At 41.0% G+C, this 22,827-nt stretch overlaps 1 protein-coding gene across 2 annotated transcripts in view; it reads right to left on the minus strand.

Annotated features, from left to right (window-relative positions):
• SIMC1 (SUMO interacting motifs containing 1) overlaps nucleotides 1-22,827 on the minus strand; it is an 83,702-nt gene that overhangs the window by 27,200 nt on the left and 33,675 nt on the right. The window contains exons 2-6 of one of the 2 annotated variants that reach the window (XM_019968042.2): nucleotides 17,764-19,335; nucleotides 13,990-14,222; nucleotides 13,137-13,206; nucleotides 8,645-8,799; nucleotides 989-1,141 (exon numbers count right to left, since the gene is read on the minus strand). In XM_019968042.2, coding sequence (XP_019823601.2) covers nucleotides 989-1,141; nucleotides 8,645-8,799; nucleotides 13,137-13,206; nucleotides 13,990-14,222; nucleotides 17,764-19,335 — 2,183 coding nt within the window. Of the gene's footprint in view, nucleotides 1-988; nucleotides 1,142-8,644; nucleotides 8,800-9,331; nucleotides 13,113-13,136; nucleotides 13,207-13,989; nucleotides 14,223-17,763; nucleotides 19,336-22,827 lie in introns of those variants that run through there. The other variant, XM_070796838.1, reaches the window with a different exon arrangement.

Consider the following 22,827-nt stretch of genomic DNA (forward strand, 5'->3'; position numbering starts at 1 on the left):
TCTGGCATATAGGCACTAGTTAATGGTAAACAGCAGTGCCTATTGTTGTTAAGATGATGATAAATTGATTTTCAAGGACTCTAATTTTATTCTTCTAATATCTACTTATAATTACTATTATTATATTAGCTTTCTCTTAAGAAACAGTGTCTGCCTCTCTCTTGGTCTATATCCTGGGGTTCTTACATAATCTTATTTTCCTACTTTAGGACCTTCCCCACTCTGCCCAAGCAAACGCTTCATCGTTCCAAAACATACTCCCTTTAGATACACGATTGTCTCCTAGATTAGTTAAAATCCATAGTACTTATTTAAGAATCCGATCAGTGCAACTAAATTATAGCACTGTGAATTTAGGCACAAATGCTGTATTTGAAATATCAAGTTTAACTGGCTTTTTAAAAAACATAACTGACATAGAATAGCAGGTTACTTGTACAAGGGCAGCTCCAGCCCATGAAATCCTGGCATTTCCCCAAAAATGCCACGACCACTTTTAATTCCATAGAAGAAATGCCAGAATTTCTTTCCAGTGCAGGCTGAGGGAATGGGACCTGATCTGGTCTGAGCCACTGCTGTTACAACCTGTTGGAGCCTGCAGGTTGAACTGCTGTTCTTCTTCCAGGACTGGAGGAAAGAGACCCAGGCCCTTGAGGATTAGAGACTGCTAGAATGCCCACTGCCCATGATCCTGTATTGTCCCTGGGAATCTAGGAAGGGGAGGGCACGGTTGTTCAGCTTTTGCTCCACTTCAGCTGGTGAATTCATTTAGTGAAGTCCTGTTCATCTAGGGGGAAAGTATCTGCTTTTGTTTTACCTCTGGAATTAGGAACTTAGCCTTTAGTCAAAATAAGGTAGTTTTTAGTAAGAATCAGCCTATGTTATAAGAGCTGTTAATTTTGGGGAAACTGCTTGTAGAGAGTGGTGCTAGTCTCCAACACAGTAAACCCCAGAGCTCTAGGAAAGATAACTTCTGTCCGCTCCTTACAGCTGATTGGCGTTCTTTGTCAGGTTAGGTTGGGAAGAAGGGTGGCTACTGCTGGTCTTCAAGATTCCTTTTCCTGGAGAGGTTTGATTCTCATTTGGGGGCTGGATTAATCTGTCTTCAGTTACTGCTCTGATCAACCACTTGATGACATCCCTGCAATGGAGAAAAAGATAAGAAAGAAAAAGTTTAAATTTCTGTCTTACTGTTAGGGTGCTCAGAACTGCAACTTTAACATGGTCTCCTAGACACCTAGATTTCCCTAAAGGCAACAGAGAGGAGCCCTTAGGCTATTTTCAATATTTTACAAGTCTAATGGAAACCCTGCATTTAATTGCAGGAAGGTTACAAAAGATAAGTAAAATGTCAACATTTTTCTTTAAGTTAGAATTATTGAAAGGTACCTCCAAGGTTAAAGAGTACTATCTGTGGCTTCCTGACCAGGAACATGCCTTGACAAAGCAGAAAGTTGGATTAGACAATCTTGTTGGCTTTCTATTATTAGGCTAATAAACAAAGTGTCAGACTTTATTTTTTTGGGCTCCAAAATCACTGCAGATGGTGACTGCCGCCATGAAATTAAAAAGTGCTTACTCCTTGGAAGGAAAGTTATGACCAACCTAGATACCATATTCAAAAGCAGAGACATTACTTTGCCAACAAAGGTCTGCTAGTCAAGGCTATGGTTTTTCCAGTGGTCATGTATGGATGTGAGAGTTGGACTGTGAAGAAAGCTGAGTGCCGAAGAATTGATGCTTTTAAACTGTGGTGTTGGAGAAGACTCTTGAGAGTCCCTTGGACTACAAGGAGATCCAACCAGTCCATTCTAAAGGAGATCAGTCCTGGGTGTTCTTTGGAAGGACTGATGCTAAAGCTGAAACTCCAGTATTTTGGCCACCTCATGCGAAGAGTTGACTCATTGGAAAAGACTCTGATGCTGGGAGGGATTGGAGGCAGGAGGAAAAGGGGATGACAGAGGATGAGATGGCTGGATGGCATCACCGACTCAATGGACGTGAGTTTGAGTGAACTCCGGGAGTTGGTGATGGACATGGAGGCCTGGCGTGCTGTGATTCATGGGGTCGCAAAGAGTCAGACACGACTGAGGGAATGAACTGAACTGAACCAAAGTTTAGAGTATGTTCAGTGCAGTCATACTTTATACAGGGTGTAGGCGCTCAGCATTTGTGAGATAAAAGCTTCTCATATAGGCCACATCTAATTTTGTTGCCTTCTAAAATCTCACTAATAGTAAATAATGTTTTAAAAATCCACAAAGAAGGGAAAAAAAGGAAGGCAGATAATAATGGTAAAAATCTGGAAGCTGGAAGGAAAATGAGTATTTCACAAAACAGAATATTATATAGTAGTGGAAATGAATAAGCTACAGTGGATAGGTAACAATATGGACAAATTTTAGTATACTATAATATTAAGTGAAATAAAAGTACCAATTGATTACATACAGCATGATACTCTTATAAACAGCTAAAAGGAACTAGAATAAAAATATATACTTCATAGGAACACATATAGATGCAATAAACTACATTAAAAAAAAATAATGAACAGTTGGGATGCCAATTACTTTGGATGCAAAAAGGTGTAAAAGTGAGTGATAGAGGATGGATGTGTGGTTAGCTGTAGGTAACTGTCAAGGTCCTAGCCTTTGATTGAAGGGGTGAGGTAAGAGATGCTGATTACAAAATTCAGAGTAACCAATTAGCTAAGTAAATCAGGCAAGTGTCATATTTAGATGATGTTTAATCTAACTCTATGCCTTTGGCAAAGGGATACATTTGAACTGACTTGGCAGAATTGAGGAAGCTGAGTCCTAAGCCACCAGCAGAGAAGAGTAATCCTATTTAATCCTATTTAAAAGGCAGTACAAGGTTTCCATGAAGTTAGGATAAACGAGGGTAAATTTAAAAATAAATGGTTTATAATCTGTTTAAGAAACTTTTAGAGCCCTAGATCTTCTTTTCCAACCCTGAAGACTACAGGTTAACTCTGTGGAGAGATAAACAGGGTCTCTGGACTAGGATATCAGGCACAGCTGGGAAACAAAGGCATCAAAGCAGAAACAGGGGCGGTAAGTGGACCTGCGCGTGCTCAGAGCAGAGATCCTCGCCATCTTCCCACACCTGTCTTTCAGAAGTGACAAGTCCTTACCTGTATTCAGAGCTTCCATCAGCTGTGAACACATCAGCTTTTTGCCCTTAAACAAGAATAGAGCACCAGATTTTTCCAAACATCTATGGACATATTCTAACAGAAGAGATTAAGGCAAAAAAACCCAAACCAACCCGTCTCTCTCCTCAAAAGAGCAACTTGGAGAAAACAGACATTATACAGAAAAGTAACAAAAACAAAAGCTATTATTAGTAACATCAAAGATATGAAAAGACACAGATCCATGAAAGAAAAAGACAAGAACAGATTCCTATTTACTAAGTTTAAAAAGGAACATTTAAAGAAAAAGTAAAAGAGCTCTTGGAAATTAAAAATATGGTAACAGCAATGAAAACTCTATTTTCCAGAAATGAAGGATATGAAATGGCCCACTGAATGTCCAGCATAACAGATGAATATAGACCTAAAACAAGTATATTGGGAAAAAAGAAGATTCTGCAAACATCCAGAGAAAAAAATCAAAGCGCATACAAAGAATTAGTAATCAGAGTAGCCTATGGCTTCTTCACAGCAAGAAGCTAGAAGACAGTGGGAAATTTGGAAAATTTCCTTTAATATTCTGTAGAAAAGTTATTTGTAACCTAAATATCTATACTCACATCAATCAATGTGTGGAAGATAAAGATATTTTCAGACATACAAAAACTCAAATTTTACTTCCCACATACCTTTCTAAGAAGCTACTGGAGACTGATCCATCAAAACAAGGGAGTAAACCAAGAAAGAAAAGATATGAAACACATCCAACACTGGGAACAGGTGAAGGGAATTTCACATTTATGATAGAGACTTGGCAAAGAGGACAGCCAATCCAGGTTAAAGGAGGTCAAAGTACTCTACCACAGACCTTAAAGAAGAACCTCATAAGTGTGAACAAACATCTTGACAGGATATTTAAATCAAACGGCAGAGAATCTGTGGTTGACTTCTGATATACAAAAGAATAGGAGGAAACTAAAAATGAGGCAATTATTAACTCTGAGGAAAACAAAAAGTTATGAGTGGAAGGAAAAGTAATCAAGTTTAGTACTGGGCTCAACTCTGACTAGCACACAGTTATAGTGATCAGAACATCAAATACTGATCTAAACAAAATTCTGATTCAGCTATATTATGGTGTGGGGGCTGGGAAGTGTGTGTGTGTGTGTGTGTGTGTGTGTGTGTGTGTGAAGAGGGAGAGAGTAAAAAGAGCTAACTCCTCATTTTCAGGTGAGGAGTCAATAGTCAATAATAGTCAATTACAGCTAACAGTGGACAAGCAAGGAGATTCAACCAGTCCATCCTAAAGGAGATCAGTCCTGAGGGTTCATTGGAAGGACTGATGCTGAAGCTGAAACTCCAATACTTTGGCCACCTGATGTGAAGAGCTGACTCATTTGAAAAGACTCTGATGCTGGGAGGGATTGGAGGCAAGAGAAGGGGACAACAGAGGATGAGATGGTTGGATGGCATCACCAACTCAATGGACACGAGTTTGAGTAAAGTCCGGGAGTTGGTGATGGACAGGGAGGCCTGGTGTGCTGCAGTCCATGGTGTTGCAAAGAGTTGGACACGACTGAGCGACTGTAGTGAACTGAACAATAAAACATCAGCAACACAGGCAAGTTACTCAGCCATGAAGAAGTTAAATCCAAGGAATCTCTTAAATGAAAGAGTTGAAAGCAGTTACCCCTGTGGGAAAAGAAAATGTGGGTGAGGTCATCTGGCGACAACTATATTTCCTAAATTGTGTAGAACTAGATTACTCTTTGTATGCACAGTTAAAAAGAAAAGAAAATCCCTTAAGGGGCCACATGGAGACTGACTTAACCACCACTCTCTTTTAAAAGTTTTTCAATTTTACACCCAGTTACGCTATCCTGTGCTCTTGTAGTTTCTCTACTTACTGATTTTCTACCCCTATAATTAACATTTAAACTTTACATAAAATGCTACATCCACGGAAATGGATGGAAGCAGGCAAACCTAGGGAGAAAAAGCCGTTGTCATTGTTATTGCTCAGTCGCCCAGTTGTGTGACTCTTTGAGACCCCATGGACTGCAGCACGCCAGGCCTCCCTAGCCCTCATCATCTTCCAAAGTTTGCCGAAGTTCATGTCCACTGAATCGGTGATGCCATCCAGCCATCTCATCCTTTGACGCCCTCTTTTCCTTCTGCCCTCAATTTTCCCAGCTGGCTGATACTCAAAAACATAATAAAATGTCCTTCTTTTTTAATTAAAGGAATTATAAGTCAATATCCCATATTGGCCTGTGAAAACTATTCTTAACAAATATGCAAGAACATATGAGAATGTATATGACTGACAAAAATCTCAGTGATGAAGAGAACGGTTTCCAAAAGAAGCAAAAGAAGGGGGTAGTTCCAGGATGAAAATTCTAGTCTGAGATCCCTACCCTAGAAACCACATTTCCCCCTACTTTTATAAGGATATGGTAGTTTCCCACTCTGAAGCTTCCAGAAGCTTTAGCCCTGATTTTACAGAAAAAACATGTGTTGCTACCTTATTGTATCTTGTTCCATGTAACCTATTATCATAAAAGATTTCTCAAAACAGTTCAATTCAGTTCAGTTGCTCAGTCGTGTCCGACCCTTTGCAACTCCATGAATCGCAGCATACCAGGCCTCCCTGTCCATCACCAACCCCAGGAGTTCACTCAAACTCATGTCCATTGAGTCAGTGATGCCATCCAGCCATCTCATCCTTGGTCGTCCCCTTCTCCTCCTACCCCCAATCTCTCCCAGCATCAGGTTCTTTTCCAATGAGTCAACTCTTCGCATGAGGTGGCCAAAGTACTGGAGTTTCAGCTTTAGCATCAGTCCTTCCAAAGAACACCCAGGACTGATCTCCTTTAGAATGGACTGGTTGGATCTTCTTGCAGTCCAAGGGACTCTCAAGAGTATTCTCCAACAGCACAGTTTAACAGCATCAATTCTTCAGCACTCAGCTTTCTTCACAGTCCAACTCTCACATCCATACATGACCACTGGAAACCTAAAAAAGATGTCCTTTTCATTATAGGGGTCTGGGATGCAAAAGTAGAAAGTCAAGAAACACCTGGGGTAACAGGCAAATTTGGCCTTGGAATACAGAATGAAGCAGGGCAAAGGCTAATAGAGTTTTGCCAAGAGAACGCACTGGTCATGGCAAACACCCTCTTCCAATAACACAAGAAAAGACTCTACACATGGACATCACCAGATGGTCAACACCGAAATCAGACTGATTATATTCTTTGCACCTAAAGATGGAGAAACTCTATACAGTCAGCAAAAACAAGACCGGGAGCTGACTGTGGCTCAGATCATGAACTCCTTATTGCCATATTCAGACTTAAATTGAAGAAACAGGGAAAACCACTAGACCATTCAGCTATGACCAAAATAAAATTCCTTATGATTACACAGTGGAAGTGTGAAATAGATTTAAGGGACTAGATCTGATAGATACAGTACCTGATGAACTATGGATGGAGGTTCGTGACATTGTACAAGAGATAGGGATCAAGACCATCCCCATGGAAAAGAAATGCAAAAAAGCAAAATGGCTGTCTGAGGAGGCCTTACAAGTAGTTGTGAAAAGAAAAGAAGTGAGAAGCAAAGGAGAAAAGGAAAGATATAAGCATCTGAATGCAGAGTTCCAAAGAATAGCAAGGAAAGATACGAAAGCCTTCCTCAGTGATCAATGCAAAGAAATAGAGGAAAACAACAGAATGGGAAAGACTAGAGATCTCTTCAAGAAAATCAGAGATACCAAGGGAACATTTCATGCAAAGATGGGCTCAATAAAGGACAGAAATGGTATAGACCTAACAGAAGCAGAAGGTATTAAGAAGAGGTGGCAAGAATACACAGAAGAATTGTACAAAAAAGATCTTCACAACCCAGATAATCACGATGGTGTGATCACTCACCTAGAGCCAGACATCCTGGAATGTGAAGTCAAGTGGGACTTAGAAAGCATCACTACGAACAAAGCTAGTGGAGGTGATGGCTCAACAAAGCTAGTTGAGCTATTGCAAATCCTAAAAGATGATGATGTGAAAGTGCTGCACTCAATATGCCAGCAAATTTGGAAAACTCAGCAGTGGCCACAGGACTGGAAAAGGTCAGTTTTCATTCCAGTCCCAAAGAAAGGCAATGCCAAAGAATGCTCAGACTACTGCACAATTGCACTCATCTCACATGCTAGTAAAGTAATGCTCAAAATTCTCCAAGCCAAGCTTCAGCAGTATGTGAACCGTGAACTTCCAGATGTTCAAGCTGGTTTTAGAAAAGGCAGAGGAACCAGAGATCAAACTGCCAACATCCTCTGGATCATTGAAAAAGCAAAAGAGTTCCAGAAAAAATCTATTTCTGCTTTATTGACTATGCCAAAGCCTTTGACTGTGTGGATCACAATAAACTGTGGAAAACTCTGAAAGAGATGGGAACCAGACCACCTGACCTGCCTCTTGAGAAACCTATATGCAGGTCAGGAAGCAACAGTTAGGACTGGACATGGAACAACAGACTGGTTCCAAATAGGAAAAGGAGTACTTCAAGGCTGTATATTGTCACCCTGCTTATTTAACTTCTATGCAGAGTACATCATGAGAAACGCTGGACTGGAAGAAGCACAAGCTGGAATCAAGATTGCCGGGAGAAATATCAATAACTTCAGATATGCAGATGACACCACCCTTATGGCAGAAAGTGAAGAGGAACTAAAAAGTCTCCTGATGAAAGTGAAAGTGGAGAATGAAAAAGTTGGCTTAAAGCTCAACATTCAGAAAACTAAGATCATGGCATCTGGTCCCATCACTTCATGGGAAATAGATGGGGAAACAGTGGAAACAGTGGAAGATTTTATTTTTAAAAACATGTGTTTGCTCCCTTATTGTGTCTTGTTCCATGTAACCTATTATCATAAAAGAGTTCTCAGAAAGTAGTAGTGACAAATGAGGTTTATCCTGGGTTACTCACAGGGGTGGAAATAAATTTAGGCTTATAGCAGCTGTGAAGTTTTACACAAGTTCATGTTTTCCACTGTATCTCCTGAGGCTGTCTGAACAATACTGAAATAGATTAAAGGAAGTCTGATGGTCTCAGGAGGAAAAACCACACAAGTTTTGGCACCTGACACAGAGTTGGTATTGAGGCTTTTTTTTCTAGGACTGTCTATATATCTGCCTGCAATGCAGCAGACCTGGGTTTGATCCCAGGGCCAGGAAGATCCCCTGGAGAAGGGAATGGCAACCCACTCTAGTATTCTTACCTGCAGAATCCCATGGACAGAGGAGCCTGGTGGGTTAGAGTCCATGGGGTTGCAAAGAGTCAGACATGACTGAGCGGCTAACACTTTCACTTTTATAGTAATAATAACTATCCCTGTTACATTATCTAGTTACTAGACAATCTCATCCACCTGTTGTGTTCTCCGGACTTGATGACTCTTGTCATCCCAGGCTTCAGATGGCTGATTACCTGACATTGTGGGGTTGCTTGTCACAGGACAGCACAGTGCTTGCGATGGCTTGCTGCAGGTGCTGTCGCTGCTTCCTCAGGATCTGCTGGAAATCGTCTTCCAGGGTCTGTACTACATAACGCAGAAAGAAGACTCGCCCGGGCAGGTTTTGTCCCTTGGGGAGAAAAAAATGAGTAAATAAGTATTTGCTCTCAGTCTCCTGGACACTGAGCACTGGGCTCTCATAAATACCAAGTCAAGGGAAGATGCATGAGTCAACAAGTGTGTCTGTATCTAAAAGAGAAGCCTGTGGGAGAGAGCAAGCAACCTAGGTCATTACAAAACAGGGCAAACAAGGCAATCCTAGAGCTTGAAAAGTCAGTCTTTCTCTCACTGAACCTCAGTGATGAACCCCACTCTCAGGATAGGCCCTAAGCTGTGTATATCTGAACAGAGAGACAGAAAAATGACTGCTAAGCTGCTAGGTCAAACCACCATGATCTTCATCTGACTGCCAAACTTCTAGTAACATGAGCTGATGTACAGTCTGTTGTTTAAGCAACTCTGAGCTGGGTTTTTTGTTACAGGTGAAATGATCCTAATTGCTGAAGCCCAGCTAGTGCAGGTAAAGAGCATGGGCTTTGGTGATGCAGAGACCTGATTTATTTGTTTGTTTGAAACTCAGCCCCATTCCTTATTTAACTTACTGCTCCGAGTCTCAGTCTCCTCATGATTTACATGGTGATCACCCGAACCTTACCAAAGCCAGGCAGGCATTTGTTGGTTTCCTTTTACTGATAAAGAGAGACTTAATTCTGGCCTTGTTCTATTTGTTTTCTAAATGCCTTATAGTTTTTTGGTCCCTCATTTCCTACATTATTGTCTTTTGCCTTTAGTTGATTTTTTTTTTGTAATGAAATGCTTACATTCTTTTCTAATTTCCTTTTCTGTACATTCTATAGCTAGTATCCTTGTGGTTACCATGGGGATTACATTTAACATTCTAAAATTATCATACTTTGAATTTATACTAGGTTCACTTCAATAACACACAAAAGCTCAGCTCTTTATTGTGACCAAAAATAAACTAATAATTCTTTAAAAAAATTTTGGTTTATTTATTTAGTTTTGGCTACTCTGGGTCTTCACTGTTGAGCTCAGGCTTTCTCCAGTTGCTGCAAGTGGGGGCTACTCTCTAGTTTCGATGTGTGGGTGACGACTTCTCTTGTTGCAGAGCATGCTCTCCAGGACGCGTGGGCTTCAGTAGTTATGGCTTGCAGGCTCTAGAGCACGGGCTCAGTAGTTGTGACACAAGGGCTTAGTTGCCCCATGGCATGTGGGATCTTCCCAGCCCAGGGATGGAACCTGTGCCCCCTTCATTGGCTGGCAGATTCTTAACCACTGGACCACCAGGGAGGTTCAATAATTCTTTTCAGTTCTTTTCAATCTTTCAAATTATGTAGAAAATACAATGTGGAGTTACAAAGTTAAATAACACTAGCTTTTAGATTAATAATTTAAAAAAGTGTTAGTCACTTAATACATTATAGATAGCCAATGTAGAGTTACAAATCACTGTCATAATAGTTTTTATAATTGCCCATGTATTTATCTTTACTAACGTCTATTTCTTCATATGTCTTCAAGTTACTGTTTAGTGTTTCATTTTACCCTGCAGGACTTCCTTCAGCGTTTCCTGCTGAGTAGGACTAGTGGGAATGAATTCCCTCAGCTTTTGTTTATCTGGGAGTTTCTTTACCTCTCCCTCATTTTTGAGGGACAGTTTTGTTGGATACAGGAATCTTGGTTGAGTTTTCTTCTTTAGCACTTCAAATATATCACCCCACTACCTTCTGGCCTCATTTCTGATGAGAAATCTTATTGAGGATCTTGTATCAATGTGTCACTTCTCTCCTGCTGCTCATTCTCATTTCTTGAAGGCAAGTTTTGCCAGATATGGTATTCTTGGTTGACAGCTTTTTTCTTTTAGAACTTTGAATACATCATCCCATTACCTTCTGACCTACATGGCTTCACTGAGAATTTGCTGAGAGACTTATACAGACTCACTTATATGTGATAATTCACTTTTTCCTTGCTGCTTTTAAGTCTGACTTTGGACAGTTGATTATAATGTTTCTTGCTGTGAGTCTCCTTGGTTTATCCTCACTGGTGTTAACCTTCATGAGTCTGTGTGTCTATTTCTCTCCTCAGAGTTGGGAGGTTCTTTGGTCATTGGGCTCTCTGCCCGCCTCTATTCCTTCTCTGGAACTCCCATAATGTACATGTGGTCCGTACACGTAATGATGCACCATAGTCCCACAGGTGCTCATCAATTTTCTTCAGTTTTCTTTTTGATCCTCTGTCTCAATGATTTCAAAGACCTTTCTTCATGTTCACTGATATGTTTTCCTCCTGCCTGATCAAGACTGTTGTTGAACTCCTCTAGAGAAATTTTCAATTCTGTTATTACACTTTTCAGCTCCAGAATATATTATCTACAGTTTAAAAATTTAATATTCTCATTTTGTCCATGCATCATTTTCCTCCTTCATTTTGTTTGTGTTCTCTTTTAGCTCCTTGAGCATCTTTAAGATGGTTTTAAAAAATTCTTTCTCAGGAAGTTGAGAGATTTGTATTTCTTTAGGGTCACTTTCTGGAACTTTATTTCACTTTTTTGATTGGGCCACACTTCCCTGTTTCTTTGTGTGCCTTGTAATCTTCTTTTGAGATTTAAACATTTGAAAAAAACAACCAACTTTCCCAGTCTTTATGCACTGAGTTCATGCAGGGCAAGGCCCTTAACAATCAATCTGGCTAAAGGTTCTCAGTGCTCTCAGAACTTTTCTGGAGATGTGTTTTCTCTGAGCTTGTGTGTATGCTTTTATCTGTCTTAACTCCCCAAGCAGCTTGCCCTTGTTTCTTCTCAAGAGCTGACAGTCTCTTACTCCCCCAGTACCTGTTTATGGAAATGCATACTCTCTGAAGCTCTAAAATGCTGCAGTGCTCATCTTTTTTTTCAGCCAGAAAACTAAGCCAGGGTTTTCAATAGTGTTCTGAGTCAGGTGAGACAAAAACTATCCCCATAACAAGCCAGAACACTGGACTTGATGTTCTCTCCTTTGTTTCCATCCCAAGAGGGAAGCCAGGGTGTGGGAGATTTCCTCCCAGTAGCGTTGTGCTAGGCTGGGTACAGGGAAGGGCATGGACACACAAAAATACCAAAAACGTTCCTACTCCTTTTAATGGAGTCCCTTCTTGGTTATGCTTTGGCCTGGGTACTGCAACGTCTCAACTGGTTTCTAGAGTTTTCACAAAGGTATTCTGGTCCACATATTGTTGTTAAGTTGGTGTCTCCATTGGGGAACAAGGGCCTGGAGTGTCCTCGTCTACCATCTTGGTGGTTATTTCCCAGATCATCCTTTTCTTAAAGCCCTGTTTTTTTGCACCAATCTGGAGTGACTTTAGGTCTACTATTTGTGGTAATCTCAGGACTTCTCTTTCTTATACTTCTGGATTAGATCCAGTGTCTTTTGGATCCTATGCCTCTTTCTCTTTTGATTTCTCCCCTATTCTTTGTATGCATATCTTCAAGTAACCTATGAAATGGGGTATATTCTTTTGAAAATATTTTTTCAAGCTTGTACATGTCTGGAAATGTCTTTATTCTAGCCTCACACTTGATCAATATCTTGGTTGACTACAGAATACTAAATTGACAATAATTTGTTCCATCCATGTTCTTTTGGGTAAGTAGACAGAAAGCTGGCAATTAAGCTCAGGGATCTCTAAAGGTCAGGATGTAGACTTTTCTCTGGAGCACCAACTCTACACTGAAAGAAAGTGAAAGCGAAGTCGCTCAGTCGCTCAGTCGTGTCCGACTCTTTGCGATACCAGCCTACCAGGCTCTGGTAGGACTGCAGCCTACCAGGTTCCTTTGTCCATGGGATTCTCCAGGCAAGAGTACTGGAGGGGGTTGCCATTTCCTTCTCCAGGGGATCTTCCCGACCCAGGGATCAAACCCAGGTCTCCCACACTGCAGGCAGACGTTTTACCCTCTGAGCCACCAGCGAAGCCCATAGAAGAAGTCCAAAAATTCTCTGTTCTAAAGGGCAGATTTCCTTCCTTTTTGGCAAGCCTGTGTTCTAGCCTGTAGCTTTTGCTGCCTAGCTTCATCAGTCATCACTTTTACATTTCCTTTAGCTTTTCCAGTCTTCATTCAAATCTGTTATCTTTCCCCTTATTTTCAGTGCCATAGGTTCATAACTTCTATTCATTTACTGTTATTTTAAGTGAAATCTTAAGAAGGGGAGGGATAAATGAGTATATTCAATCTCGAATTGGAAGACAGCACATACCGTCTCAATAAAAATATTTTGGTCTGGATCTGTGGAGTAAAAGCTAAAAGAAGTCTTGCTAAATGGCAAAGACTGTACTACCAGATTTACTGTCACTTTTGTTTCTAGTTAAAACTTCCTCTGCAAAAGACTTCTGCATGCAAACTGTTGTTACCTCTTCCTCCATGACATAAGCGAGAAGCTTCCAGTCCCACTCCACTGTCTTGGCATTAGCTGGATGTAGCCTGAAAGTCAAGTGATAGCAGTTAGAATTCTGGAGATTTCAGTGGAAGGAAGGATGGGATCTGGAAGACAATAGAAACAATAGAAGACGACAGAAGCAAGAAGCCTCTTCTTATCCTCAGTGTTCTTGCCCACCCTCTTTCCCACCCATGTCTCTGAGGGAAGTGGAACTTCATTTTCTTTTGCTGGCTACCTAATATCTACTTCTCTTTTGGGAGGCATTAGCACTCCAAATTTGCCTTGAAGAAATCAACTATTACTCTTAGCCCAGTGGCTTTCACCCATTAGGACCCTGGGATGAAGCTTATGAAGCATGTTGAACTGATCATGATATTCTGTCCCACAGTTCACATGACTGGCTCAAAGACAGACTCATGTCTTATATCATGCCAATTAAAATTTGTAAAACTCAATTTCAGAACTCTAACGTGATTATAAAGGAAATGGATGCTCTCTTGTATTAAGAGTGTCTGAGAAAGCCACCATATGAAGCCTAGAAACAAAAGCAAAGTACAGCTGAAAAATGGATATTGGTAACCATTTTGGAGCTGAACTAAGTCACATCTTACTCCTAGGTTTCTAGGTTTTTAGTAACATGGGTCATTAAGTTCTCTTTTATCATTTGTTAAAGCCAGTTTGGATTGAGTTTCCTGTCACTTGCAATCCAAATAATATTAATATACTGTCACCCTCTCTAATGTTTAGTTGAATAAATCTTAGGCAAGAGAAAATTGTGCCCTGAGTCCAGGTTCCCTAAAAGATTTGCCAAAAGCCAAGGTTCATACTGTTGAATTTTCATGAGAAGCATGTAGGCCTCCTTTAGAACATCCAAAGTCTCAGAGCCACTGAGCAGGATTTTCTGGATGATGTGAGCCACAATTTCTCGGGGCGGGTAATGCTGGGGTGACACAAAGTCCATCAAAAACTGCACAGTCCCCAAGGGGAAATTTTCTTCAATGGTGTTTGTTACCATCCTTAATCTTCGATGAGGGATAGGTTCTAATTTTTGACCCTTGTTCTGTAGAGATAAAAAGAAAATAAATTAGGATAGGTTTCTATAGACAAAAATGCAAGAGGTCCTAGAAAAAGTTGAAGACAGCATTTGAAATATTCATAATTAGAAAAACTGAGATTGGAAAGCCTTATCTAAAAAACTTCTAATGATATGGGAAATGCTTATATTAAGTTAAATAAGAATTCAAAGTTCTACATGTAAACATGACTTCATCTACTAAAATATAGCATAGAAAGGAAAGTACAAGAATCAAGAGCTAGCCTAAGTTGCTTCTGAAGTGAGGGTGGTAAGATATTTAGGGGTAGTTATGATACTATATCAGATACTAAAACAAAAAGATGAAGAAAGATGTTTTAAATATGTTTTATTGTTAGAAGAATTTAATTCTGTTGATTTTTTTTTTAGTCAACAGTAAATATTAAGCTGCTTCACCCCTTGCCCCTACCCTCAAACAGTATGCACATAAAGACTGAGAGTGTATGAAAAAACTTTCCATTATCTAGGTGGTGAAATGATGGATACTTTTTCCTCTGTATGTACCTTTATATTTTTCACTTTTTCTGTAATAGACAAATAATCAGAAGAAAAACAAATGTCTGATATGGGAATAGTATAATAACAATAATTTTTTTAACATCTAATTCATTCTCACTTAATTCTCACAACTCTGAGAAATACATGTTATTATTATTCCTATTTCATACATAAGGAAACAGATTTAGAGAGAAAGTACTTGTCATGCGACAGAAGTTGGTTTCATATGGTGCTATTACTTCACTGCTACCCTCTACATTCATACTCTCTACAAACAACAAAACCAACAATAATAAATATATATTTTGTTAAAACTCCCAGTTATTAAAAAATTTAAAGTGCCTACAAAAAGGCCAAAAGGAAGGAAATATACCCAACTATTAATATTAATAAATGCTGATTGATAACATCATGTGGGTAATTATTTTTTAACATTATATACTTTAAAATGTTTTATACTAAGCAAGCAAGCATTTCAAAATCTGAGAATAAGCATTAATTTTGAAATACCAGACAAAATTTTGACAGTTTATGTGTAACAGTAAAATAGTGATGGCTAGAATTGCCCTTCTTGGAGAAGGCGATGGCACCCCACTCCAGTACTCTTGCCTGGAAAATCCCATGGACGGAGGAGCCTGGTAGGCTGCAGTCCATGGGGTCGTGAAAAGTCGAACACGACTGAGCGACTTCACTTTGACTTTTCACTTTCATGCACTGGAGAAGGAAATGGCAACCCACTCCAGTGTTCTTGCCTGGAGAATCCCAGGGACGAGGGAGCCTGGTGGGCCGCCATCTATGGGGTCGCACAGGGTCAGACACGACTGAAGTGACTTAGCAGCAGCAGCAGCAGCAGCAGCAGCAGAATTGCCCTTCTAGGGAGAGGGCAGTTAGCATTTTGGAGGAAAGAAGTCCAGCTAGCTTTCTTATGTCTCAAGCCACCTGAGTGTAACTCCTCTGGTCTCACTAATGAGAAACCAACACTGTAAATAGCATGTAACAAGAATTAAGAGCAAGAGAAGAACAAAAATCTTGCTTTGGTGACTATTTTACGTGTGATGCACTTTATGATCTTGAAACTGTATTATTCATTCAGTTCAGTTCAGTCGCTCAGTTGTGTCCGACTCTTTGCGACCCCATGAATCACAGCACGCCAGGCCTCCCTGTCCATCACCAACTCCCAGAGTTCACTCAAACTCATATCCATCGAGTCAGTGATGCCATCCAGCCATCTCATCCTCTGTCGTCCCCTTCTCCTCCTGACCCCAATCCCTCCCAGCATCAGGGTCTTTTCCAATGAGTCGACTCTTTGCATGAGGTGGCCAAAGTACTGGAGTTTCAGCCTCAGCATCAGTCCTTCCAAAGAACACCCAGAACTGATCTTGCCTACAAATGGAGAGCTCTACAAATTTTAGATAAGGTTTATAAATTGTTCTAATGCCCTTATCCTTAAGGGGAACTACTATTCATATAACATTCCTATAAACCCTGAGAGGTTGCTTCATGTGTCTATGTGTTTACCTTTAAGCCAAACAATGACATGATACAGGCGTTATGACCCATTCTAGAGCTAAAGACAAAGACTCAGAGGAATTAAGGTCCTTAATTAAGGAATGAAGTGGCAGCATAGAGCCTGGCTAAGAAGTTACTGGGCGAATTTACTATATAGCTTAGAAACCGGCTTTTAGGGGCTTCTATATAGAAACCCCTATTAGTTGCAGTGCATGAGCTTCTCTAGTTGCAACACATGGGCTTCTCTCTAGTTGTGGTATGTGGGCTCTACAGCATATGGGCTCAGGAGTTGCAGCACATGGGCTTAGTTGCCCCATGGCATGTGGGATATCAGTTCCCCACCCAGGGATTGAACCAATGTCCCCTGCATTGGAGGGGCACATTGGAGGGTTTTCTATATAGAAACCCCTATATAGGGGATTATATTCAACATCTTGTGAAAACCTATAATGGAGTATAATCTGAAAAAATAATGGAATCACTCTGCTATACACTTGAAACTAACATGATATTGTAAACCAACTATATTTAAATAAAAATATTATTAGAGCCATCTTAGTAGATGTGATTTTTTTTTTTTTTTTTGCAGTTCCCTAATGACAGACTTAAGACTCAACATTCAAAAAACTAAGATCATGGCATCTGGTTCCATCACTTCAAGGCAGATAGATGGGGAAACAATGGAAACAGTGACAGACTTTATTTTCTGGGGTTCCAAAATCACTGCAGATGGTGACTGCAGCTGTGAAATTAAAAGACACTTTTTCCTTGGAAGAAAAGCTATGACCAACCTAAACAGCATATTAAAAAGCAGAGACATTACTTTGCCCACAAAGGTCCATCTAGTCAAGGCTATGGTTTTTCCGGTAATCGTGGATGGATGTGAGAGTTGGATCACAAAGAAAGCTGAGCACTAAAGAACTGATGCTTTTGAACTGTGGTCTTGGAGAAGATTATTGAAAGTCCCTTGGACTGCAAGGAGATCAAACCAGTCAATTCTAAAGGAAATCAGTCCTGAATATTCATTGGAAGAACTGATGCTGAAGCTGAAACTCCAATGCTTTGGCCACCTGATGCAAAGAGTCGACTCATTGGAAAAGACCCTGATGCTGGGAAAGATTGAAGGCAAAAGGTGAAGGGGGCACCAGAGGATGAGATGGTTAGATAGCATCACCTACTCAATGAACATGAATCAGAATAAACTTAGGGAGATAGTGGAGGACAGAGGAGCCTGGCACGCTGCAGTCAATCGGGTCACAAAGAGTCACACATGACTTAGCGACTGAACTACAAAAAGTGATGTCTCCAATGCTGGTTTCTAAGTGTGAGGCTGAATTTGAACCCGGACCTGATTCTACATGGGATGGCATCAGTTCTTTAGTGCACATTTCTAACAATGTGAAACTCAACTGGTCCTGTTCTCTCATGTGTGGACCCCCTGGAGCATATACAAGGCCTGTACAAAGGACACTTGATCCCCAAGGAAGGCATGTTAGCTCACCTCTCTTGTGTCTTTATCTGGTATTAGTGTCTGGAAGAAGAGGTGATGCACCGGAGGTCGTAAGAAGTACTTCAGTCTATGTAGGCACGGTCTGTTGTACAACCCGCCTTGCGGTATCTGTGTCTGTATCAGGGCACACCCGGGGTTGACAGGCTCTGACAGTGATCTCTCTTTTCTGGCTGGATTTTCTGTGACAGAGAGCCAAGGAACTTTCTCTAAGGAAGTCTCAAACTCTGGGGACTGTGGGCTGGGAGAGGAGCTTGGAGAGGATGGAGCCGAGACATCCATAGGGGTGTCATGGTTCTGTATGTCATTCTGGGGAGAGGCAGGCCTGATTTTTGGTAAATGAGCCAACTGTCCAACTGTGGGTGGCATGTCTACCAATGAGCGTGACATGTCCCCAGGTGAACGAAGGGCATCTCCTGATAAGCATGAGACTTCTCTAGATGAATGCGGTACACTTGCTGGTGACGGCGGCGCATCTCCTGGTGACGGCGGCACATCTCCTGGTGACGGGGACGCATCTCCTGGTGATGGAGGTGCGTTGACAGGTGACTGTGACACATCTGCTGGTGGCTGTGGCATGCTGACCAGAGATGGTGGCATGTCTCTTGGTGACTGTGGTATGCTGACCGGTGACAGTGGCATATCTCCTGATGACTGTGGCATATCTTGTGGTGTCTGTGGCATGTCTTCCAGGGACTGTGGCACATCCTGTAGATGGGACACATCTTCCAGATATGATATCTTCTGAGGTGGAGCTGGTGCATCTTGAGGTGGGCCCAGTGAGTGTTGAGGTGGGCTTAGTGAGCGCTGAGGATGCCATGATGAACCATGAGGTGGACTCGGCATACCCTGCTGGGGGCCTGGCACATTCTGAGGGTAGGGCATGTCTTGAGGAGGACACAGCTCTTCTTGAGGCAGGCGAGACAAAATTTGTAGCTGGTACTGCATGGTTTGTGATGGGCATGACAAGGCTCGCGGTGGGCATGAGGAGGCTCGAGGTGGACATGGCAAGGCTTGCAGTGGGCATGGCAAGGCTTGCAGTGGGCATGGCAAGGCTTGTGGTGGGTATGGCACATCTTGCTGTGGGCATGGCAAGGGTATCCTTTGATTGCTACTGCTACTATTATTGCTGGTTTGGGGGAGGGAGTGAATATTTGAAGAGGGTTGTAGGCTTGCCAAGAAGCTGAGGTCACCTTTGAATATGGTTGAGCTACAGTTCGGCTCTACTGGGTAAACAGAGTCCCCACTGATAGACATGGGTGGCTGGGGACCTTCGAATGCTGTTTCTTCCAAAAGGTCCAAATCCACAGGATCACTGTTGATAACTCTCCGTGCTGCAGGCCTAGAGCTTCTGTCCACCCACCCTTCCACTGTCTCTTTGCTGCAGAGGCTGGCACATGCTTGAAGACTGGCTGGCTCTTTCTGGGAAGGAGCAACAGGTTCTAGAGTCAAGTCAAGAGTGGCAATAGGTCTATTTTCTTCCTCAGATCCTGTCAGGTCAATCACACAGAGTCCACTGCGATCCTTTGCCCTTGGTCTGGTTTCTCTAGTTAAGTCAATGAAGTCCTGTTAAAAAAAAAAAAAAAATGAAGTCCTGTTGAAGGATTGTGAGAAGATAAGAGGTTAAGTGGGGGAGGGGGTGTCTTAGCTTTTTCTAAGAGGACTTAAAGCTTAGCTTTTAAGGCTAAACCTATTTTACCTTTTCATTTCATTGACAATTTACGTATCTTGTATAACATAAGTATTAGTTTATTTCCTTTGGTCACAATTTCACTGTTGTCAAAGCTGCCAACTTCCATACCTTCTTAAATTATCCAAAGGCCATAAGCACATAACAGAGGGCACAGAGGGAAATGTTTTATGGTCCACAGTAGACTGGGGAGTAGTAGGGAAGATTTCAGGGGAGTAGTAGGGAAGATTTCAACCTTAAGTCAAAGTGAAAAGCCACCTTTGTTTGGAAAAGCAAATACATAGGATAACCTACAATAGAAGCGAAAGAAGGGAAGCTAGTACAAGACAATCTACTTTGTGCTAAGAACATGGTCAGTACTTCTATACATCTTTAATTTTCACGGTTACCCTATCAGGAAGGCATTTTATCATCAGGAAGGCATTATCATCTCCATTATACAGATTGGGAAACTAGAGTGCAGAGGGTTACGAATTATTTAGCTATGAAGCAGAGAAAGACACTCAAACCCAGGCCTGTTTCTTTCTTTTCCTGTTAGGCCCTAGGAATGTACAACCTCATTCAATGTATAATCAGCTTATAGTCAGATATGGAGGATAATACAATAAGAGTTATAAACCTAACCAGTGTAAGTTCAAGCCTACATTAATTACAAAAATATCTTCTATCTTCACTACCATTCCTTGGCAAAATGATGAAGCAGTTCACAAAGCCTAATGATGCTAGTTGAGGTACTTAAACAACCTCTGTGTCAGGAGCCAGGAATAATATTGCTCTATCTTCCAGGTGTCTCTTCACTTGGTTGGGTACCACTGCCACTGGTATATTAGGTAGCAACTGCTGGGCTACCAATGCTATTGCTGCTACCACAGTTTCCACGCTATTTCTTTTAGCAAATGTGATGGTTACCACTGTCAACAGTACCAAAGCTGGACACAGGATTCTGAGTGAGTCAAGTGAGAAGTTGGCATGCATCTCATCCTGGAATAGGGATTGCTTGATGAAACCAAATGCCTCATTCCTAAGAAGCAGCCATAGAGTATCACTGCCTCTCTACTGCTAGCTGAACTCAACATAAATAGCTATAAGGGTCTGAACTGAATTCCTCTGCCATGGCCAACTCCTAAAACACATTATCATGTCTCTTTCACTTAAAACCCACCATATGAGGTACAGGATAAAGGACAAAGGCCTTAGTAAGACTCATGAAAAAGCTGAAGTCCCTCAGTCGTATCCCACTCCTTGTAACCCTATGGACTATATAGCCTGCCAGGCTCCTCTGTCCATGGAATTCTCCAGGCAAGAATACTGGAGTGGGTAGCCATTCCCTCCTCCAGGGGATCTTCCCAACCCAGGGTTCAAACCCAGGTCTCCCACATTGCAGGCTGTTTCTTTACTGTCTGAGCCACCAGGGAAGCCCATGAATACTGGAGTGGGTAGCCTATCCCTTCTCCAGGGGATCTTCCAGACAACAGGAATCGAACTGGTGTCTCCTGTATTGCAGGCGGATTCTTTACCAGCTGAGCTAGAAAGTGAAGTGAAGTAGCTCAGTCGTGTCCGACTCTTTGCGACCCCGTGAGCTATAGCCTACCAGGCTCCTCCCTCCATGAGATTCTCCAGGCAAGAATACTGGAGTGGGTTACCATTTCCTTCTCCAGGGGATCTTCCCAACCCAGGGATTGAACCCGGGTCTCCCACATTGCAGGCAGACTCTTTAACCTCTGAGCCATCAGGGAAGCCCTTTAGCTGAGCTAGAGTCCTTCATAATTTAGTGTCTTCCTGATTTCTCTTCCTCATTTGAGCAAATCACATAGAAATACTTCAGATCCTTAAATATGCCATGCTTTCTCAGTATTTCTATCTTTATGTTTGCTTATGGTTCTTTCTTTTGCCTGAAATGACTATTATCTGTTTGATTGTTTGAGAGTTACTTGTCTTTCAAAACTCAGCACAGATATCACTGTGTCTGAAAATTCTTCCAGATCACTTCTGGTCTCAAAGTATTTGTTTCCTTCCTTATATTCCCACTGCATCTGTACAAACCTTTTTCTTTTTAAATAGTAAACACTTTTTAAAAAATTTATTTTTAATTGGGGGAAAATTGCTTTGCAATATTGTGTTGGTTTCTATCATACAGCAATGCAAATCAGCTATAATTACACATATATCTCTCTCTTGAAGAAACACTTAAAAAAATATATTTATTTATTTGGTTGCACCATGTTGTATTTGCAGCATGTAGGATCTAGTTCCCTGATCAGGGATTAAAGCCAGGCCTCCTATATTGGGAGCATGGAGTTTTATCCACTAAACCACCAGGGAAGTCCCCAAAACTTTTCTTTTGATCCCAAAGAACTTGATGCTTTTAAATTATATTGAAAATGGAAAAATTTTTTTCATTTTCCAATTATTCATTGCTAGTATAAAGCAATACTATTGATTTATGTATGTGTATTATCCCTGTGTCCTTTGACCTAGCTAAATTCACTTACTAGTTCAAGTAACTTTTTTTTATACATTCCTTAAGGTTTTCCATATAAGAAATCATGTCTGTAAATAAAAGAGTTTTACTTCTTCCTTTTCAATCTGCATGCCTTTTATTTCCTTTTGTCACCATTGTAGTGGCTAAGGCATTCAGTACAATTCTCAATAAAAGTGCTGAAAGCAGACATATAATCATTAAGTACCATGTTAGCTGTGTTGTTTTCATAGATGCCCCATATCATGTTGAGAAAGTTTCCTTATTTTGTTTTCTGAGAGTTTTAATTGGGAATGGTCATTAGTCAAATGATTTTTCTGTACCTCTTATTTTATGATTTTCCCTTGTACTATTAATATCAAAAATTATATTCATTGATTTTCTAATGTTAAATTAGTCCTGGGGAAAACTCCACTTGGTTATAATGTATTACTCTTTTTCAACAGTTTGGTTTAACATATCAATATTTTGTTAAGAATCTTTACATATTCTTGAGGGATATTCAGTTCAGTTCAGTTCAGTCCCTCAGTCGTGTCCAGCTCTTTGTGACCCCACGGACTGCAGCATTCCAGGCCTCCTTGTTCATCACCAACTCCCAGAGTTTATTCAAACTCACGTCCACTGAGTCGGTGATGCCATCCAACCATCTCATCCTCTGTCATCCCCTTCCCCTTAGTTTGTAGTTTTCTATTCTTATAGTCTTTTACTGGTTTTGCTATTAAAATAAAATTGGCTTCTTGAAGTGACTCGGGAACTATTCTCATCCCCTCTATTCAGGCTGTGTTGGATTGGTACCACATCTTTCTTCAGTGTTTATAGAAGTGAAGCTATCTGGGCCTAGAATTTGCTTTGTAGTTAAAATTTGGAAGACATAAGGCTATTAACATTT

This window comes from Bos indicus, chromosome 10 (assembly GCF_029378745.1).
Source record: "Bos indicus isolate NIAB-ARS_2022 breed Sahiwal x Tharparkar chromosome 10, NIAB-ARS_B.indTharparkar_mat_pri_1.0, whole genome shotgun sequence".
Classification (NCBI taxonomy): Eukaryota; Metazoa; Chordata; class Mammalia; order Artiodactyla; family Bovidae; genus Bos; species Bos indicus.